Consider the following 22,325-nt stretch of genomic DNA (forward strand, 5'->3'; position numbering starts at 1 on the left):
ATACAACTTTTATCTAAAAAAGGTACTCCTATGTTTTAGAGAATTCAGACCAATGTTAATTGTGTTATCTTTGACATTTATTTCAGATTTAAAGGACAAACAACCTGTGAAGAAGAAAGCAGAGAAAGGAGGATCAAATAGTGCACCAGGTCCAACTAGCCCTACTGCACCTCAGCCTACTGTAGAGCAAATAAGACAGAATGTCCGGCATTCTCTGATGGATATTTTGGCAAAAAGGTACAATTGAAATAAATTTGGTTGACATTTTTTCAAAACTGTTAGAATAAGATCAGATTATCTTTATTTTCTTTAGAAACTGACGGCAAAAACCCAAGGTGAGAAGGCAGCCTTGGTGCAGTAATATTTCTTGCCCATTTGTAATGGTATCCAGTTAAATTATAGCAAAATTGTCTGTCAAAACTGTGCCATTGTTGAAAAGTTCACTAAGTGTTTGGATTTTATAATTTGTTTATCTTAAATGATCTTTTTTTTAAGTTTAAGTATTTGCTATGATGTGTTTTGTTGCTAGTCACCATAAATTGTAAAGACCTCTAGCGTAACCTTTAATGGGCAATGCCAGTTACTGAAGGAAAACAGCACTATTATTGTAAAAATATTTTTAATCCATGCGTATACATCAACAGGAGCAATTGATTTTCTGCCTTTGTGTGGGAAGAAACATAAGTGTTGGCGAGCATAGGAGGAGGAAAGCTCTATCCAGCATATCAACCGTCACAGAAAAAATAAATTATGTATTGTTAAATTCTTAACTCTTCTTCATAGCTTGAGAGATGTGCACCTGATCTTTTGGCATACTTAATACATGTATGGCTGAGGGACTAACCTCCTTAAAATCAAGTATTCCAATGACATTAAAGGTGATGAGGATTGAATGCAACAAACTCATAAGTTAAATAAAATGCCGTATAATTGATGTCCTAGCAAAATTGGACCTCAAGGGATTAAAGGTTGCACTGATACAAAATTGGCTAAGTAGTAGAAGGCAAACAACAAGTGTTTTTCAAACTGGGAAGATTGAAATGGTGCTCCCATCGGGATCACTGCTCTTTTTAATATAAATAATCTAGATTTGGGTATGAGGGCATAATGTAAAAGCTTGCAGATGACACAAAACGAAGAAATAACTAAATTATGAGGATAGTCACACATTTTGAGAGGATACAGTCGGACAAATGATACATAACAAATGAAAGTTAACCCAGAGAAGTGTGAAGTGATTTGATTTGGTTAGAAGAATGAGGAGACACAGTATAAAGTAAGCGATGCAGGACGAGACTATGAGTTCTAAAGGTATTTTAAAAGGATTGCTCGGATTTACTGATGTGCTGATACTTCAGGACGCTGCAGAATTCTCAACATATGACGAATTGCCTGGGTATATTGAAAATTCCACTGGGTAATTCTCTTATGCTGGGCCAATCTGAAAGTGTCCATTTAAATTGCTGAATTTGGAGGGTTGCACTGCTATTATGCAAATCATTACTCAGGATAGATTCGATGATTACTTGAAGTCATGGGTAGCTATTAGACTGGCACCACTATTAAACTTAGTATAGATACCCCCATCACCTCTTCACCAGACCACTTACACCCTCCAGACCTTAATTTGACATTTCTATCTCCCTATGGATTTGACATCCACATCCCTGCTGCTGGAACTGAAACTCTTCAGTGCCCAGCACCCATCTCTGCTCACAAGAACCTGTTACCCAACCAGTCACTACTTGTCCCAACATTCCCACAATGGTCCAGACCCAAAATCCTCACCCTTTGTCACTGGATTCAGCAACCTATGAGACCATAAGACACAGGAGTAGAAATTACACCATTCGGCCCATTGGGTCTGCTCTGCCATGCAATCATGGCTGATAAATTTCTCAATCCCATCCTCCTGCTTTCTCCCTGTAATCCTTGATCCCCTTGATAATCAAGAACCTGTCTATCTCTGTCTTAAATATACCCGAGGACCTGGCCTCCACAGACTTCTATGTCAATTAATTCTATAGATTTACCACCCTCTGGCTGATGAAGTTTATTCTCATCTTCGTTCTAAGGGGCCTTCCCTTTGCTCTAAGGTTGTGCCTTTGGGTCCTAGTCTCTCCTAATGGAAGCATCTTCCCCACTTGCACACTACCCGGCTGTTCAGCATTCTGTAAGTTTCAATTGGATGCTGCATCATCTTTCTAAACTCCATTGAACATAAACCCACAGTCAAGCCTTTCATTCCTAGGATCATTTTCATGAACCTCCTTGGACCTGCAACAGGGCCATTACATCCTGAGGTATGGGACCCAAAAAATTGCTTAAAATACTCTAAAATGTGGTCTGACCAGAGCCTTATCAAGCCTCAAGTACATTCCTGCATTTATATTCTAGTCCTTTTGAAATAAATGTCAACATTATATTTGCCTTCCTAACTACCAACTCAACCTGTAAGTTTACCTTAAGAGAATCCTGGACGAGGACTTCCAAGTCCTTTTGAACTTCACATTTCTCCCCATTTAGAAAATCGTCTATGCCTCTATTCTTCCTACTAAAGTGCATGACCTCACATATTGCCACAATGTATTCCATCTACCACGTCTTTGCCCACTCTCCTAACCTGTTCAAATCCTTCTGCAGCCTCCCTGCCACCTCAATGATACCCTTTCCTCTACCTAACTTTTTATCATCTGCAAATGTAGCCAAAATGCCCTCAGTTCCTTCATCTAATTCATTAGTGTGTAAAGAGAAAGGTTGTGGTCCCAACACAGAGCCTTGTGGAACACCGCTAGTCACCTGCTGCCATTCTGAGAAGGACCCTTTTATCCCCACTCTCTGCTTTCTGCCAGACAGCCAATGTTTTATTTAGGTCAGTACCTTGCCTCTAACACCGTGGGCTCTTAACTTAGTCAGCTGTCTCCTGTGCAGCACCTTGTCAAAGGCCTTCTGGAAGTCCAAGTAGTTAACGTGCATTGGTTCTTCTTAGTCAAACCTGCCCATATGTCCTCAAAGAATTCTAACAGATTTGTCATACATCACCTCCCCTTAATGAAACTTCACATTGGACTCCTAAGTCTTACCAATGACTGAAGTCAGGCTAATCAGCCAGTCACTTGCCATCTATTACCTTATTCCCTTTTTAAAGATGGGGTTACATTCGTGATTTTCCAGTCCTCTGCAACTCTCCCTGACTCGGGAGTGATTCGGGATAGTCAAAGTGGCTTTGTACGTGGGAAATCATGTCTCACAAACTTGATTGCGTTTTTTGAAGAAGTAGCAAAGAGGATTGATGAGGGTAGAGCAGTAGATATGATCTATATGGACTTCAGTAAGACGTTCGACAAGTTTCCCCATGGGAGACTGATTAGCAAGGGTAGATCTCACGGAATAAAGGGAGAACTAGCCATTTGGATACAGAACTGCTTCAAAAATAGACGACAGAGGGTAGTGGTGGAGGGTTGTTTTTCAAACTTGAGGCCTGTGACCAGTGGAGTGCCAGAAGGATCGTGCTGGGTCCTCTACTTTTTCTCATTTACATAAATGATTTGAATGAGAGCATAAGAGGTACAGTTAGTAAGTTTGCAGATGACACCAAAATTGGAGGTGTAGTGGACAGCGAAGAGGGTTACCTCCGATTACAACAAGATCTGGACCAGATGGGCCAATGGGCTGAGAAGTGGCAGATGGAGTTTAATTCAGATAAATGCGAGGTGCTGCATTTTGGGAAAGCAAATCTTAGCAGGACTTATACACTTAATGGTAAGGTCCTAGAGAGTGTTGCTGAACAAAGAGATCTTGGAGTGCAGGTTCATAGCTCCTTGAAAGTGGAGTCACAGGTAGATAGGATAGTGAAGAAGGCGTTTGGTATGCTTTCCTTTATTGGTCAGAGTATTGAGTACAGGTGTTGGGAGGTCATTTTGCAGCTGTACAGGACATTGGTTAGGCCGCTGTTGGAATATTGCGTGCAATTTTGGTCTCCTTCCTATTGGAAAGATGTTGTGAAACTTGAAAGAGTTCAGAAAAGATTTACAAGGATGTTGCCAGGGTTGGAGGATTGTGCTACAGGGAGAGGCTGAACAGGCTGGGGCTGTTTTCCCTGGAGTGTCGGAGGCTGAGGGATGACCTTATAGAGGTTTACAAAATTATGAGGGGCATGGATAGGATAAATAGGCAAAGTCTTTTCCCTGGGGTCGGGGAGTCCAGAACTAGAGGACATTGGTTTACGGTGAGAGGGGAAAGATTTTAAAGAGACCTACGGGGCAACTTTTTCACGCAGAGGGTGATATGTGTATGGAATGAGCTGCCAGAGGATGTGGTGGAGGCTGGTACAATTGCAACATTTAAGAGGCATTTGGGTGGGTATATGAATAGGAAGGGTTTGGAAGGATATGGGCCGGGTGCTGGCAGGTGGGTCATAATTGGGTTGGGATATCTGGTCGGCATGGAGGGGTTGGACCGAAGGGTCTGTTTCCATGCTGTACATCTCTATGACTCTATGACTCCAGTGATTCCTCCACTATTTCTTCAGTTATTTCCTTCAGATCTAGGGGGTATAGTCCATCAGGTCCAGGTGATTTATCCACTTTCAGATCTTAAAGATTTTCTAGCAACGTCTCCTTGGTAGCAGCCACCATACTTACCTCTGTCCCCCCAACTCTAACTTTTGGCATATTACTCATGTATTCCACCGTGAATACTAACTCAAAGTACTTGTTCAGTGCCTGTGCCATTTCTTTGTTCCCTATTACCACTTCCCCAGTGGCGGTGTCCACTTTTGCCTCTCTTTTGCCCTTGGTATATCTAAAGAAACTCTTGCAATCTTCTTTTATATTACTGGCTAGTTTGCCCTCATATTTAATCTTCTCTCTCTGTTTATTTTTTAATTGTCCTGTGTTGGTCTCTGTAGGCTTCCCAATCCTCTGGCTTCCCACTGCCCTGTGCCACATTATCTGCTTTCTCTTTTGCGTTTATAAGACCATAAGACATAGGAGTGGAAGTAAGGCCATTTGGCCCATCGAGTCCACTCCGCCATTCAATCATGGCTGATGCGCATTTCAGCTCCACTTACCAGCGTTCTCCCCGTAGCCCTTAATTCTTCTAGACAACAAGAATCTATCAATCTCGGCCTTGAAGACATTTAGCGTCCCGGCTTCCACTGTACTCCGTGGCAATGAATTCCACAGGCCCAGCACTCTCTGGCTGAAGAAATGTCTCCGCATTTCTGTTCTGAAATGACCCCCTCTAATTCTAAGGCTGTGTCCACGGGTCCTAGTCTTCTCATCTAACGGAAACAATTTCCTAGCATCCACCTTTTCCAAGCCATGTATTATTTTGTACGTCTCTATTAAGTCTCCCCTTAATCTTCTAAACTCCAACGAATACAATCCCAGTATCCTCAGCCGTTCCTCATATGTTAGACCTGTCATTCCAGGGATCATCCGTATGAATCTCCGCTGGACACGTTCCAGTGCCAGTATGTCCTTCCTGAGGTGTGGGGACCAAAACTGGACACAGTACTCCAAATGGGGCCTAACCAGAGCTTTATAAAGTCTTAGTAGTACATCTCTGCTTTTATATTCCAACCCTCTTGAGATAAGAGACAACATTGCATTCGCTTTCTTAATCACGGACTCAACCTGCATGTTTACCTTTAGAGAATCCTCGACTAGCACTCCCAGATCCCTTTGTGCTTTGGCTTTATTAATTTTCTCACCATTTAGAAAGTATTCTATGCTTTTATTCTTTTTGCCAAAGTGCAAGACCTCGCACTTGCTCACGTTAAATTCCATCAGCCATTTCCTGGACCACTCTCCCAACCTGTTTATGCTGTCCTTGACTTTCCTTGTCAGCCATGTTTGCCACATCCTCCCTTTAATATGCTTCTTTTTCCTAGGGATGAACTTTTGCTGCATCTCCCGAATTGCTCCCAGAAACTCCTGCCATTGCTGTTCCACTGTCTTTCCAGCTAGGCTTGTCTTCCCAGTCAATTCAGGGTAAATTCTAAAATATTATGGTCACTGCCTCCTCAGGGTTTCTTCATCTTAAGCTCCCTTATCAAGTCTGCCTCATTGTACATTACTAAAACTAGAATTGCCTGTTCCCTCATTGGCTCCATCATGAGCTGCTGCAAAAAGCCATTTTGTAAACATTCCACAAATTTATTTCTTGCAATCTACTGCCCACCTGATTTTCCCAGTCCACCTGCATATTGAAATCCCCCATGATCACTGTAACCTTGCTTTTCTTACACACCTTTTCAATCTACTAGTGTATCTTGCACCCCACGTCCTGACTACTGTTTGGAGGTTTGCACATAACTTCCATTATGGTTTTGTTACCTTTGCAGTTCCACACAGATTCTACATCATCTGATCCTAAGTCATGTCTTGTTATTAATTTATTTTTTTTCTTACTGATAAGGCAGCCATACCGCCTCTGCCCACCTGCTTATCTTTTTGATAGGGTGTATATCCTTGGATATTTAGCTCCCAATCCTGATCCCTTGCAGCCACTCTGTGATGCCCACCACATCATACTGTCAATTTCAGTCTGCGCCACAAGCTCATTTACCTTCTCTGAATGCACACACTATATGAAATATGACGCCTTCAATCCTGAATTTACCTTTCTTATTCTCATTGTCATTCCTTTATCCGGTGTACTTGACGTTTGATTCCTAACCCTTTCCAAACACACTGACCTATTTTGTGTTCTGGAGGCTTTAATACCCTCCCCTGAGTTTTCCTTTCTGTTCATTTTTTTTCCAATACTTTACCACACAGTTAAATCCACCTCCATTGAGGTTAACCTGCTGCTTTGTTTCCCATTGGCCGTTAGACTACTTGGAATTTTAAACCCCTCCCCTTCCAGCTTAAAGTCCCTTCCTCTCCTGGGTCCCTGGAACTGACACCATCTCTCCCAAGAGTCCCAACAACCCCAGTCCTACTGAAACGGGCACCTCTCCCTCTCCCTAGGACCTGACATCTGCTTCTCTCCCGGGGATGGCCTTCCCCTAGCCTACGCTAAAGACACAATCACTTACCTGGACCCCTCCTAACTTGTGTTTTGATGTCCTATTTACCTGACACCCTACCATTACATTTATCATACTACATAACCCTTTTCCAGGAGCTGTCAAAGTGGCTGTCTATGATCCAAGTGGTTTTAATCTCACAATATGGCACCTGACTACTGTGAAAAAAGGAGCATGGTTTGCATTGCCCGTTATCCTGCACTACAAGGACTTGCCAGATTTTAAAGTGTATTCTGCATTCCTGACGGAACTCTTGATTGTAATCTGTCAGCATTGAAATCTGGAGCTTGCTCTTAATATGTGATTAACATTTCTTGATAAATCTGGTGCAGTTATGTGTGTTTCCTGGTTTTAGATATAGTAGTACAGTGTACAGAAGCAATGGAATTTGTGCTCATTATTTAAAAATTCTGGTTAGACCTCAACTCAAGTATTGTGTCCAATCTTGGGTGCCAAACTTCAGGAATGATGTCAAAATATTAAGGAAGGCTACATGCAGCATTTTTCACAAAATCGGGTAATGAGGGATAGAGCTGAAACCCAATCGTTACAGACTTCTTTGTACTGCAATTTGTAGAATATCTATCTTACAAACACCACTTCATCTGACACTGACAGTTTGATTGCTTCTTTCTCTTGAAGATTAAATTAATCTCCAGTTACTGCCTATCAACCAAGCATTATTAATATTCAATTAATATACAGTGACCATAAATTTAATTGGAATGGTACCAGGCTTGCAAGAGTTATGTTGAGAGAGAACGAATGAGCGGGATTAAAGAGAAATTTGTTGGAGGTGTTCAATGAAAAGTCTTGATAGAATAAATCAAGAGAAATGTTTCCATTTGAAAGAACTCAAGGTCACAGGAAGAAAACAACATGTCGAGGGTTGTTGCACGTGGATTGCACTGCTGAAAAAATTGGTGAATGTCAATTCAACAACTTTTAAAATAAATTGAAGGGATTAAAGGGGGAAGGGTGGGCAATGCTGGAAGATCGGGGAATGGAATTAAATTAGATAGCTCTTTGACACAATGGGTTGAGCAGCCAACAGTGCTGTTTGATTCTATGATTCTCCATGTTAGGTCTCATAAGAAATACAATATTGCCCATTGCTAACTTTATAATTATGGCTATATTAACAAAGAAACACATTTTACTTTTGTTCAGGCTCTCAGAATCGGATTTGAAAGTTCCAGAGGAGCGAGCAACAAAGGTTGCAGCCAGGATTGAAAGAAAACTATTTTCTTTTTATGGAGACACTGATACTAAATATAAAAGCAAATACCGAAGTTTGATGTTTAACCTCAAAGATCCAAAAAATCAAGTATGTAAATAGCAATTATTCCAAAGAAAAATTGAAAGAGAAAGTTGCTTTATGCTGAATTTTGAGCACTTGTTTGTAAGATTAATATTATGGAATCGAGTTCTTCAAAGTTGACTTTAGGTGTTTGGATTCATGTCAGTTTTATTTTTCTGTTTCCTATCTTACAATGTCTTAAACAGAGGAAATATATTTTGTTTCAGTTTGTGTTGGCAGATATCGTGTGAAATATAGAGTAAGTTATTTATCAGGTGCAATGTGCTTATTGACTAATGCTAATATTAAACTCATCATTTTCACAAGATAATATTGGATGCTATTTCATCCTTAGTCATTCATCCACATAGACCTTAAAAGTGACTTACTGTGAAATTAATTCAATTATTAGATGATTGCCCAGTTACTGTGTTTGAAAGTCCATCCCACTTGTTGATTATCCATTATAAAAATTATCTTTCTGCTACCAATCCTAAATTTGCTTTGAACCCATTTGAAATTTTCTTTCCCAATGACCAGTCTGAAATCCTCTTTCCCGTTGACCAAGTCATGCAACTTCATTTTTTCCAGATTTTGATACTGTTACCATACAATTAACTGTCTTGTATTCTTGTAACAGATCACTTATGTTATTCCATTCAAGGCACATTCTTTCCTCAGTCTTATGCCTGCACATGCCCCTCCTGGGTCAGTGAACAAATTCTATTTCCATTTCTTCTGCAGTGTCAGCCATGTTTCAGTTAGTAGCACATTTACCCCAGACTTAGAAGATCGCACAGTTACTTCGCAGGTTTATACTCCTGTTAAATACTGAGAGAATGTGGCATTTTTGGGGATGCCATCGTTTGAATGAGATTTTAAACTGAGACCCTCAGGTGAATGTGAACAATCCTGTGGCACTATTTTGAAGGAGGGCAAGGTGCTTATATCTTGTTATGTGGTCAATATTTTTTCCTTACCACTGAAATAAATTATCTTGTTATTATGTGCAAGTTTGCTCTTACATTTTCAAATTGACCACAGTGATTATATTTCAAAAGTACATGGGTGGCTATAAATTGGTGTTAGGATCTCCTGTGAAAAGCATTCTATAAATGCAAGCTTGTTTTTCTTTAATAAAGCAAAATAGTGCAGATGCTGGAAATCTGAAATAAGAACAGAAAGAGCTATAAAATCTCAGCAGATGTGGCAGCAGCTGTCAAGTGTGAAACACAATGTTTCAAGTCACTGTTTGCTTTCTTGACACCACCACCACCACCAACCCCCCTCCCCAGCATTCCCTCACCGTGGTTTGTACTTGTAGGTTTCTTTGATTACAGTTCAGTTGGCAAGTATCAAGTGTAATGGTACATGCTTTCCCTATATCTTGATATCCAGTTTTTAGCTACACTTTAATGTGCATGAAGTATCCCAGCTCCAAGATCATATTTTGTATATAGTGTGAACTTACATTGTGATCAGTTTTATTTCTTATCAGAAGTGAATAGTTAAGCCTTTTTCTTTAATTGTTTTTAACTTAGAATTACCAATATTTCAAGGGATTTTCTTTACAGAAAATTATGAAAAATTGCACAGATGTTGATGCTGTCTTACTGGTAGTTTTGGTCTGCTGATTCCAAAATACAGCTTAGAATTACTCGACAGACTCTTGTTTATTGTTGGTTGCAGAGGTTGAGCATAAAGAGAATGCATTTTTGGGTAAATGTGGAAGGTTAGGTTTCTCAGGATGATTTCTAAAGTCAAAGAGAGTGACCTCTAATTAGCTTTCAAAATGTGGGTTTGAGGGAGGCTCAGTGTGCAGTTCTGGAGTGGAAGAATGCTAGCACTTGACGTTTTTATTGATACCTCTGGCTATCGCTTAAAAAGCATGCTTGGATGTGGGTGCGATTGTAGATCGTCGACCCTAGAATTCGACACTGTTTGCTATCATGCTGGTTTAGCACAGCACTCTGTGTCACGGCAATCTTTGAGAAGCACTGATGTGGAGGTGCCGGTGTTGGACTGGGTTGGACAAAGGTAGAAATCACACAACACCAAATTATAGTCCAACAGGTTTATTTGGAAGCACTAACTTTTGGGCACTGCTCCTTCAGGTGGTTGTGAAGCAAGACCATAAGACACAGAATTTATCGCACAAGATTACAGTGTCATGCAAGTAAAATGATATATTTAATAAACTTAGATTGTTGTTAAGTCTTCCATTTTTTATCATGGGTTACAGGTTTTGGTTCATTAATATGTAGTTCATTAACAAACTACTGTTAAGTCATATTCTCAAAATAACTTAGTGTATTATTTTTTAAAAAAGTGACGTATCAGCTCAGGCAATGCATTCAAAGTGTGAGGTCAGAGTCTGTATCCCAGTCTTGACTCAGACTGGTTCTATTTCCAAAGTGAAATTTACAAAATATCATATGGATTGACTGTCTATATTGACTGCCTACAGGGTGTGCATTTTTTGAGCGAAATAGAATGTATCTGCAAATATAATTCTTCAGGATACAAATGCTACAGGAAGGACAGAAAGGCAGGCAAGAGAGGAGGGGGAGTAGCGTTTTTGATAAGAGATAGCATTACAAAATTCTGAGGGAGGATATTCCCGAAAATACATCCAGGGAAGTTATTTGGGTGAAACTGAGAAATAAGAAAGGGATGATCACCTTATTGGGATTGTATTGTAGACCCCCTACTACGCAGGGGGAAATTGAGAAACAAATTCGTAAGAAGATCTCAGTTATCTATAAATATACTAGTATAATAGGGTGGTATAAGTATAATAGGGTGGTTATGCTCGGGGATTTTAATTTGCCAAATGTAGACTGAGACTGCCATAGTGTTCAGGATTTAGATGGAGAAGAATTTAAGTGTGTACAAGAATTTTTTTTGATTCAGTATGTAGGTGTACCTACTAAAGAAGGTACAAAACTTGACCTTCTCTTGGGAAATAAGGCAGGGCAAATGACTGAGGTGTCAGTGGGGGAGCACTTTGGGTCCAGCGACCATAATTCTATTAGTTCTAAAATAGTGATGGAAAAGGATATACCAGATCTACCAGTTGAATTTCTAAATTGGAGAAAGGCCAATTTTGACGGTATTAGGCAAGAACTTTCAAAAGCCGATTGGGGGCAGATGTTTGCAGGTAAAGGGGCGGCTGGAAAATGTGAAGCCTTCAGAATTGAGATAATGGGAGTCCAGAGACGGTATATTCCAGTTAGGGTGAAAGAAAAAGGCTGCTAGGTATAGTGAATGCTGGATGACTAAAGAAATTGAGGGTTTGGTTAAGAAAAAGAAGGAAGCATGTGTCACATTTAGACAGGATAGATCAAATGAATCCTTAGAATATAAAGGGAATAGGAGTATACTTAAGAGGGAAATCAAGAGGGCAAAAAGGGGATGTGAGATAGCTTTGGCAAATAGAGTTAAGGAGAATCCAAAGGGTTTTTACAAATAGATTAAGGGCAAAAGGGTAACTAGGGAGAGAATAGGGCCCCTCAAAGATCAGCAAAGCAGCCTTTGTGTGGAGCCGCAGGAGATGGGGGAGATATTAATCGAGTATTTTGCATCAGTATTTACTGTGGAAAAGGACATGGAAGATGTAGAATGTAGGGAAATAGATGGTGACATCTTGAAAAATGTCCATATTACAGAGGAGGAAGTGGTGGATGTCTTGAAACGCATAAAAATGAATAAATCCCCAGACCTGATCAGGTCTACCGTAGAACTCTGTGGGAAGCTAGGGAAGTGATGCTGGGCCTCTTGCTGAGATATTTGTATCGTCGATCGTCACATGTGAGATGCCAGAAGACTGGAGGTTGGCTAACGTGGTGCCACTGTTTAAGAAGGGTGATAAGGACAAGCCAGGTGAGCCTGACATTGGTGATGGGCAAATTGTTGGAGGGAATCCTGAGGGCCAGGATTATATGTATTTGGAAAGGCAAGGACTGATTAGGGATAGTCAACATGGCTTTGTGCGTGGGAAATAATGTCTCACAAACTTGATTGAGTTTTTTAAGAAGTAACAAAGAGGATTGATGAGGGCAGAGCGGTAGATGTGATTATATGGACTTCAGTAAGGCATTCAACAAGGTTCCCCATGGGAGACTGATTAACAAGGTTAGATCTTATGGAATACAGGGAGAACTAGCCATTTGGATACAGAACTGGCTCAAAGGTAGAAGACAGAGGGTGGTGGTGGAGGGTTGTTGTTCAGACTGGATGCCTGTGACCAGTGGAGTGCCACAAGGATCGACTACTTTTCATCATTTATATAAATGATTTCAATGTGAGCATAAGAGATATAGTTATGTAAGTTTGCAGATGACAGCCAAATTGGAGGTTAGTGGACAGTGAAGAGGGTTACCTCAGATTACAACGGGATCTTGATCAGATGGGCCAATGGGCTGAGAAGTGGCAGATGGAGTTTAATTTAGATAAATGTGAGCTGCTGCATTTTGGGAAAGCAAATCTTAGCAGGACTTATACACTTAATGGTAAGGTCCTAGGGAATGTTGCTGAACAAAGACACCTTGGAGTGCAGGTTCATAGCTCCTTGAAAGTGGAGTCGCAGGTAAATAGGATAGTGAAGAAGGTGTTTGTTATGCTTTCCTTTATTGGTCAGAGTATTCAGTACTGTAGTTGGGAGGGCATGTAGCTGTACAGGACATTGGTTAGGCCGCTGTTGGAACATTGCATGTAATTCTGGTCTCGTTCCTATCAAAAGGATGTTGTGAAACTTGAAAGGGTTCAGAAAAGATTAACAAGGATGTTGCCAGGGTTGGAGGATTTGAGCTATGGGGAGAGGTTGAATAGACTGGGGCAGTTTTCCCTGGAGCGTCGGAGGCTGAGGGGTGACTTTATAGACGTTTACAAAATTATGAGGGGCATGGATAGGATAAATAGGCAAAGTCTTTTGCCGGGGGTGGGAGAGTCCAGAACTGGAGGGTGAGAGGGGAAAGATATAAAAGAGACCTAAGGAGCAACATTTTCACACAGAGGGTGGTACATGTATGGAATGAGCTGCCAGAGGAAGTGGTGGAGGCTCGTACAATTGCAACATTTAAAAGGCATCCGGATGGATATATGAATAGGAAGGGTATTGAGGGATATGGGCCAGATGCTGCCAGGTGGGACTAGATTGAGTTGGGATATCTGGTTGGCATGGATGAGTTGGACCAAAGGGTCTGTTTCCGTGCTGTACATCTCTATGACTCTAATGCCAATCAAGTTTAGGTCATGTTCCTTTCATCAATTTTAAATAATTAATCATCAGGATAACTTCTAATTAGATAGATGCACCAACAATAATAAAATCTAATTTAGAGCAGCAGTGGCTGATGTTTTTTAAAAAAAGGTTAATTTTTTTAAAAAAATGATAATTTAGAGCAGTGATGCTGGAGGCCTCATGTGGCAATATCCCTAGCCCTGGACCAGGAAGCCTGGGTTCAAGTCCCACCTGCTCCAAAGGATTGTAATAATTTCTCTGAAGTTGGTTAGGAAAATTATTAAAATAAAAAACTTGAAGCATAGTCAAATACAAGAAAATAAAAATGTAATGCAAAGCTTACAAATACAATATGTGCATAATTAAAACAACTGTTATTTCAGGAAAAATAAAATTTCATAATCAAGGAAAATTTATTCTCCCTTTTAAATCTTTCCCCTTTCACCCTAAACCTATGCCCTCTAGTTCTGGACTCCCTCAACCCAGGGAAAAGACCTTGTCTATTTTCTCTATCCATGCCCCTCAAAATTTTATAAACCTCTACAAGGTCACCCCGTCAGTCTCCGATGCTCCAGGGAAAGCAGCCCCAGCCTATTCAGTCTCTACCTATAGCTCAAACTCTCCAATCCTTATAAATTTACATGAAAACACCCAGAAATAAAGTCATTAATCTGCTTTAACTCTGTTGGAGGCTGTAAAAATGTCAGTGAGCTACCTAAGAGCCATTCAAATTGTGTTTCTGTAAGCAATAGGAAGAGGTATGCTAAGACCAACTGATTTTGCTGTCTGTTGTGTTTAACACTCATTAGTGATAGAACAGGTCCTCTGTTTACATGCTGTTAATATTTAAAATATATCAAAGAACTCAATATTAGAAAACACTTGGATCCACATTCTCCTATGAGAATGCATTCAAGAATTTTTAAAAATGTGTTAACAACGTTCCTTGCACCCTTTTCCAGTTAAAAATCACACAACACCAGGTTTTTATTTTCTTGTATTTTTAACTTTGTACACCCCAGTCCAACACCGGCATCTCCGAATCCTTTCTTTTCCAGAGTATAGATACTAGACTGGATAGTCTTTCCTCGTAAAGGACACTAAATTTTATGAATCCGTCCTGTAGCCACCTTCTGGACTCCTTCAGTAGCTCGAAATTCTTCCAGTAATAGCAGCCCTGAGTTTCTTACATAATTTACACAGAAACAGCTCTAAAAATTTTTTTGTGTTTTTCTTAATATTGGACACTTGCTCTGTGACCTCCTTCAGGCAGGAGTTAAATTGGTAAAGTATTATCCTATTTTCTATAATGTGCTTTACTTTCTTTAATCTATTTCTTTAAATCTTTGATAGATCTCTGTTATCTTTCTGCACTGCTTCTAACCCCTAACTGTTGTTGAAATGTACTTAAAATGGGGCTTTTGTTTGTCTAGTTAGACAGGATTTTGGTCTAAGATTTCCTGCTCAGGTAACTATTACAAAGCTGTTTCACAAAGAATCCTGAGGAGAAAGGGAATTGTCCATGAGATATTCAATGTCCCTTCATGTCAGGCCTGTCATATGCTCCTGATTATATTTTCTGTCAGATGTCCAGTCTTTGACAATCTGGACTGGAAGATTAGGCCTCTTACTTTGAATGGTCAATAATTCAATTTCTTCATTTAATCATTCATGTGATTTAAGTACACTTCTTTACTGTGCAAAAAAAGTAATTTTATATTAAATATAGGCTAGAACTTTTATCTGAAAACTATTGAATATTTCAGGTCTTATTCAAGCGAGTCTTAAAGGGTGACATTGTACCTGATCATTTAATTCGTATGAGTCCAGAAGAACTGGCATCCAAGGAATTAGCGGCATGGAGACAAAGAGAGAATAGACATGTAAGATCTGTTTTGGTGGTTGTTTATTTTGATGCATATTCCCTTTCTAGGAATAATTTGCATTAATTTCTGTACCTGTTATCTCCTAGAGTCATAGAGAGGTGTACAGCCGAGAAATAAGTCCTTCGACCTCCTATGTCTATGCCGACCAACAAACGGCAACCTACACTAAACCCTGCACTCCATCCATAGCTTACTATGTCCTGACATTTTAAGTGCTCATCCAGGTGCTGCTTAAATTTTGTGGAAGTACATGCCTCCACTACCCTCTCAGGTAGCACGTTTCATATTTCTACCACCTTGTGGATGAAAAAGTCTTTCTCTGATCTCCACTAAATTAATCCTTACCTTAAACTTGTGTCCACTGGTCTTAGACATGTCTGCCATAGGGAAAACTTTCTTATGATTTACCCTCTCTATGCCTCATATAATTTTGTATCTTTCCATCCAATTCCTCCTCAGCATCCTCTACTGCAACGAAAAAAACCCAATCTCTCCTCAAAACTGAGACTTTTTATCCCAGGCAACACCCTTGTGATTAGATTAGATTAGATTACAGTGTGGAAACAGGCCCTTCGGCCCAACAAGTCCACACCGACCCGCCGAAGCGAAACCCACCCATACCCCTACATTTACCCCTTACCTAACACTACAGGCAATTTAGTATGGCCAATTCACCTGACCCTGCACATCTTTGGATGGTGGGAGGAAACCGGAGCACCCGGAGGAAACCCACACAGACACGGGGAGAACGTGCACACTCCACACAGTCAGTCGCCTGAGGCGGGAATTGAACCCGGGTCTCTGGCGCTGTGAGGCAGCAGTGCTAACCACTGTGCCACCGTGCCGCCCACCGTGAGTCTCCTTTCGAATGCAGTTGCATTCTTCTGATTGTGTGGCGTCTAGAACTACACAAATATTCCATCTATGGCCTAACCAATGTTAAAATCACTTGTAACAAGACTTCCTTGCTCCTATATTCTGTGAGAAAGTGAGGACTGCAGATGCTGGAGATCAGAGCTGAAAATGTGTTGCTGGAAAAGCGCAGCAGGTCAGGCAGCATCCAAGGAGCAGGAGGGCTCATGCCCGAAACATCGACTCTCCTTCTTGAAACGTCGACTCTCCTGCTCCTTGGATGCTGCCTGACCTGCTGCGCTTTTCCAGCAACACATTTTCAGCTCCTATATTCTGTGCCATGGCTAATGAATGCAAGAATCCTGTGTGCCTCCTTCACCACCCTGTCTACCTTTGCTGATACTTCAGCGATCTGTGGAATTGGGTCCCTTTGTTCCTCAGCACTCCCTAGGGACCTAACATTCATTGTATATATCCTTCCTTTGTTATGCCTCCAAAACGCATCACCTCGCACTTACTAAATTCCCTATTCCATCGCTCTGCTTAACCAGCTGATCAGTATCTGACTGTAGTCTGAGACCATCCTCCTGATTGTAAACAACACCACTAATTTTGTGTCATCTGTAAACTTACTAATTATACGTTCTGCATTCACATTCAAGTCATTAACATGCATATATGCAACCAACAAGGGTTCCAGAATCGATCCCTGTGGAACACCGTTGATCACAGGCTTCTAATCTCTAAGACAATTGTCCACCATCATACTTTATCCCAGTTGCCAACTTGCCATGTATTCAATGAGCCTCTACCTTTTGGACCAGTTTTCCACTTAGAACCTTGTCAAAATCCATGTAAATCACATAAACCGCACTACCTTTGTCAATATATGTAGTCACTCAGCTAAATTAGCCAGGCAGGATCTTTCTCTTATAAAATTAATGCTGACTATCCGTGATCAATCCCTGCCTTTTCGAGTACAGATTAATCCTGTCCCTCAGATTTTTTTCCAATAATTTCCCTATTACTGATATCAAACTAACTGATCTGTAGTAACTGGCTGATTCCTGCTGCTCTTATAAAAGGAGGCATATTTGTTATCTCCAGTCATCTGGCACTTCACCTGTGGCCAGGAAACTACTAAGCATTTCTGTCAAGACTCAATCACTGCCATGCCCCCCATAGCAACCTGGGATGCATCACATCAGGTCCTGGGGATTTATGTACCTTCTTGCCTCCTAAAACACATTGCCTCTTTATTAATGTTAACATGTTCTAGAACCTTACCATCCCAACTGAAATTCCTGGCTGCAATGTCTTTCTTCTGTGAATGCCATTTAGAAATAATCATTTAAGACCTCACCCATGTCAAATGGATTCATGCGCAGATTGTCCCTTTAGTATATAATAGATTCCATTCTTTCCCTAGTAATTCTCTTACTTTAATGTTCTTTGAAAATTCCTTGGAATTTTCCTAAATTCTGTATGCCAAAGATAATTTGTGTCTCCTCTGTGCCCTCCTAATTTACTTTTTAAGCAACCTATTATGAACTAAGCCAGACCCCCTCAAAATATTTCAAGAAGATAGCCTCGACCCTAACTACTTATTTTAAAGACAGATGTGCAATGGATATTTCAGGTGTGATGCAGCTGATGCAGTGGGAAGGCGATGGCCTAGTGGTATTATCACTGGACTGTTAATCCAGAGACCCAGGTCATGTTCTGGGGACCCGGGTTCGAATCCTGCCATGGCAGATGGTAGAATTTGAATTCAACGAAAATCTGGAATTAGGAGTCTAATGCTGACCATGAATCTATTGTCGATTGTTGGAAAAACCCACCTGGTTCACTAATATCTTTAGGGAAGAATCCTTATCTTGTCTGTCCTACGTATGACTGCAGACCAGAGCAATATGGTTGACTCTTAATTGCCCTCTGGGCAGTTAGGGGTGGGCAATAAATGCTGGCCTAGCCAGTGGCGTCTTCAACCCATGCACGAATTTAAAAAAAAACAAACACACCCCTTGGCAAAATTCAAAATGCAGGTTCTTACAGGCAGGAGAAATTTCAGAGAAAGAGGTCAGTTAAGAATCATCTGCTGAAGCATGGGACCTTTCTATGGACTGTACCAGCTTCTCACTGTTACAACTAACAAAAAATTATAAAAAACCTGAACAGACCATTCAACTGCCATTGTTAAACTAGGCCCTTCCCAGACATTTTGGCCCCTCTGCCTTTACAGCCTCAAAAGAAATCCCAAGGACAAAATAACCTTGTTAAAGTAATAACATCGTCACAAACCCCCTGCATGTTCTATACATCTGAAGAGCCTTCCCTGTTTTTAATGTGTTGCACCTGACATAACCGTCGTTCTTTTTCTTTAAAAAAACTGTGGCTATCCCTTCACATCCAGGGTTCCCTAAACTTGCTGCCCTTGTCCTTCATTTTAGAGCAACATGCTGGCCCTGAATTCTAATTGTGCAATTTTTAAAAGTCTCCCACTTCCCAAATGTAAACTTACCTGCAAGTAGTTGCTTCCAGTCAGTTTGCCACATTCTGTCTAATAATATTGAAATTCAACTTTCCCCAATTTTGGCACTTCTGCAGCGTCCTTATCCCTTTCTATAATGACTTTGAAATGTATAGCCACTATAACATAAATGCTTGCCCACAGAAACTTTAATGGCTTGACCAGCTTCATTCCCTAGGGTGAGGACACTGACACAAAAGATTTTCCTGGATGCACTTTAAAAATGTCATCCTTGTCTAATTGTTTCACAGTAGGGCAATCTCATTTAATGTTAATAAAATTCATTTGGATAGCATGTAGGTTGACAGATTATGTATTCATAAGCTTTCCTTTTCATTTTCATGTGTAAAGGAAATATTCTTGTTTTACGCACAGATGATTGAAATGATAGAAAAGGAACAAAGGGAGGTTGAAAGACGACCAATTACGAAAATAACTCACAAAGGAGAAATAGAAATTGAAAGTGAAGCACCAATAAAGGAATCTGAGACAGTAATTACAGAGGTAAATGAAAAACATGATCAAGTAAAATACTTTGGGAAGATCGTTAATATTTTATGTAAAATCAGATATAGTAAATACCTTGGCTGTTTCATGTGTATTGACTAATTTATTTGCATTTGACCATTGTGTTACAGCCAAGTTTTCTGTTGCTAAAGCATCTTATGACATAGATTAATTCCAGCGTTTACAGCAGTAATATAAGTAGATAAAGAAACATGTTAGCCTGGATAAAGTATCCAGATTTTACTAACGCTTTATGGTTATAATTTAAGCATGGAGGTCACCCTGTCCTATTGTCTATCCATTAAAATTAATGGATGGAAAACCATGTGAAACACTTTAATCTTGTATCATGGCATCATTTCATAAAACCTGTCTTCATTCCACAAGTGGTTATGATTTTTCACTTTTGTAAGCTAATTTTTTTTTTCTTTGTGCTCAGTTATTGACAATTTTATGAACAATGTCTTCATTGGAATCTGTCCTCCGCATCTGTTTTGAATTTATTGAACAATTTAAAGGAAATTATATTTTCAATTAGATTTTAACCAAATATATTTAAATAAACTATTCATTTTTTTTTAATTGAACCTATAACCTAGTGCATAAAGAACGGATGCATGATCCATATTTTCAAATAAAGTGGAAATTTTCATTGTGATCTCTATTAGGGGGCTGAACTAAAACCTATCGAGCCAAAATCTGTAGTTGAGAAATGGGAAGAGACTGAAGAAGAAACATCAACAGATATGACAGAGGACACTACTTGTCAGCACAAGAAACACCTCTTTGACTTGAATTGCAAAATTTGCACAGGTAATGGACATGCAAATTGATTTAGGGTTATGTGTGGAAAAGAAGAGTTCTTGTAGTGCAATAGTTGTGTTCCTCCATTTGAGCTAGATGGCTCAGATTACAATTCCACCTGCTCCAGAGGTGTTCAACAAGTTGATTAGAAGATACCTATAACATACATATATGACTGGAAAAGATATTGTAATGGCAAATTTATTTTAAAATTAATTATATCATAGAACGATGACAGCATGGGGTTGGGGTAGGGGGTGGTCATTTGAAAAATCATAATGTAATCAAGCAGAGTCAACTTAGTTTAATGAAAGGAAAATGGAGTCTGAATGATTATTTTTTAGGAAATCTCCACCGGAGTGAATAGAGACGAATCAGTAGATGTGTTGTATTTAGACTTCCAGAAGGTATTTGACAAAGTACTTCACAAAAGGTCAAGTCATATATTAGAGGTAGTGGCATTGATAAAGTATTGGATATTGAGTAGGAAGCAGTGATTGGAGATATGGGGTCCTTTTCAGGTTGGCAACCAGTACTGGGACAGTGACTGATTGTAACACTATATATTTATGAATGACTTGGAGGAAAGAAGTGAATGAACTATAGCCAGATTGGCAGATGACACAAAAATAGGTGAAAGGGCAACTGCAAGTAAGTTCATATATAGAGTGATATTGACAGGTTAAGTAAATGGGCAAAAAGCAGATGGGACATAATGTGGAAAAATATGAAGTTAATTTTGGACAGGAGAACAAAAGAACAGCATTATTTAAGTGAAGAAAAACTGCAGAAAGCTGCAACACAAAGGGAGTGGGGTCACTTGTGCATGAAGCACAGAAAGCTAGCGCACGGATGTAGCAGGTAATTAGGAAGGTTAATGGAATGTTGCCTCTTTATTCAAGGAAGTTTCAGTATGATTAGGGAAGTCTTACTGCAATTGTATAAGCTATTGCTGAGACCACATCTGGAGTACTTAGAGCAGTTTCAATTCCCTTATTTAAGGGCATTAAGGTGAGAGGAGAAAGTTTCAAGAAAGTTTGAGGCAATTCAGAGGAGGTTCATTGGAATGATCCCTGGTTGGAGAGGTTATCTTATGAGCAAATGCTAACCATGTTCGGACTGTGCTCGAGTTTAGAAGAATGGATGAAGCTCTGATCAAAATATATGGGATTCTTAAAGATCTGGACATGATACATGCTGAGAGGATGTTTCTCCTCATGGGAGAGTCTCAGCCGAGAGGGCGTAGTTTCAGAATAATGGGTACTAATTTAAGACTGAACAGAGGAGGAATTTCTTTTGAGGATTGAGAATCTTTAGAGCTCCTTGTAACATAGAGCCTGGGGGTATGCGGAGGTATGGTGGAGGGAGGGATCCTTGGTGCTGAGTCTTTAAAGCTGAGATAAATTTTGATCAGCAGGGGAATCATGGGTTGTGATGAGAGTTAACATGAGGAATTTTAGATTAGCTGTGATCCTGATAAATGGTGGAACAGCCTCAGTGGGCCATATGGCATATTCCTGCTCCAGTTTCTTATAGTTTTAAACATTGGAAACTGTATTACAAAATTGTTTAGCTTTTAAGGCACTTCAGCTCCTGGCAAAGTTAACAACTTTAAGTTTAAGCTATCAGTGTGTCTGACCTTGCGCGTTCCTTGACTTAGAGTCATGCAGCATTGAAACAGACCCTTCGGTCCAAATAGCCCATGCTGACTATGTTCTCAAAATTATCTCGTCCCACTTGCCTGCATTTGGCCCATATCCCTCTAAACCTTTCCAATTCATTTACTTGTCTAAATGTCTTTTTAAATGTTGTAACTGTACCTACATCTATTACTTCCTCTGGCAGTTCATTCCTCACATGTACTGCTCCCTGTGTTTAAAAAAAAGTTGCCCCCTTCTTGAAACTTTCTCCTCTCACCTTAAAAATATGCCCCCCAGTTTTGAACTCTCCCACCCTGGGGAAAAGGCCCCTGCTATTCACTTTATCTATTCCCCTCATGATTTTATAAACCTCGAGAAGGTCACCCTTCAACCTCATATGCTGCAGTGAGAAAAGTCCCAGCCTATCTAGCCTATTTTTATAACTCAAACCCTCTCTTCCTGGCAGCATCTTGGTAAAACTTTTCTAAACCTTCTCCAATTTAATAATGTCCTTCCTACACTAGGGCG

At 40.1% G+C, this 22,325-nt stretch overlaps 1 protein-coding gene across 8 annotated transcripts in view; it reads left to right on the forward strand.

Annotated features, from left to right (window-relative positions):
* Positions 1-22,325, forward strand: part of phf3 (PHD finger protein 3) — a 167,377-nt gene that overhangs the window by 115,627 nt on the left and 29,425 nt on the right. For all 8 annotated transcript variants that reach the window (XM_043681546.1, XM_043681520.1, XM_043681536.1 and 5 more), the window contains 5 exons: positions 87-237; positions 8,207-8,363; positions 15,345-15,461; positions 19,222-19,350; positions 20,022-20,166. In XM_043681546.1, the coding sequence (XP_043537481.1) occupies positions 87-237; positions 8,207-8,363; positions 15,345-15,461; positions 19,222-19,350; positions 20,022-20,166 (699 nt within the window). The remainder of the gene's footprint in view (positions 1-86; positions 238-8,206; positions 8,364-15,344; positions 15,462-19,221; positions 19,351-20,021; positions 20,167-22,325) is intronic.

The sequence above is a fragment of the Chiloscyllium plagiosum genome, chromosome 3, assembly GCF_004010195.1.
Source record: "Chiloscyllium plagiosum isolate BGI_BamShark_2017 chromosome 3, ASM401019v2, whole genome shotgun sequence".
In the NCBI taxonomy this organism is placed as follows: Eukaryota; Metazoa; Chordata; class Chondrichthyes; order Orectolobiformes; family Hemiscylliidae; genus Chiloscyllium; species Chiloscyllium plagiosum.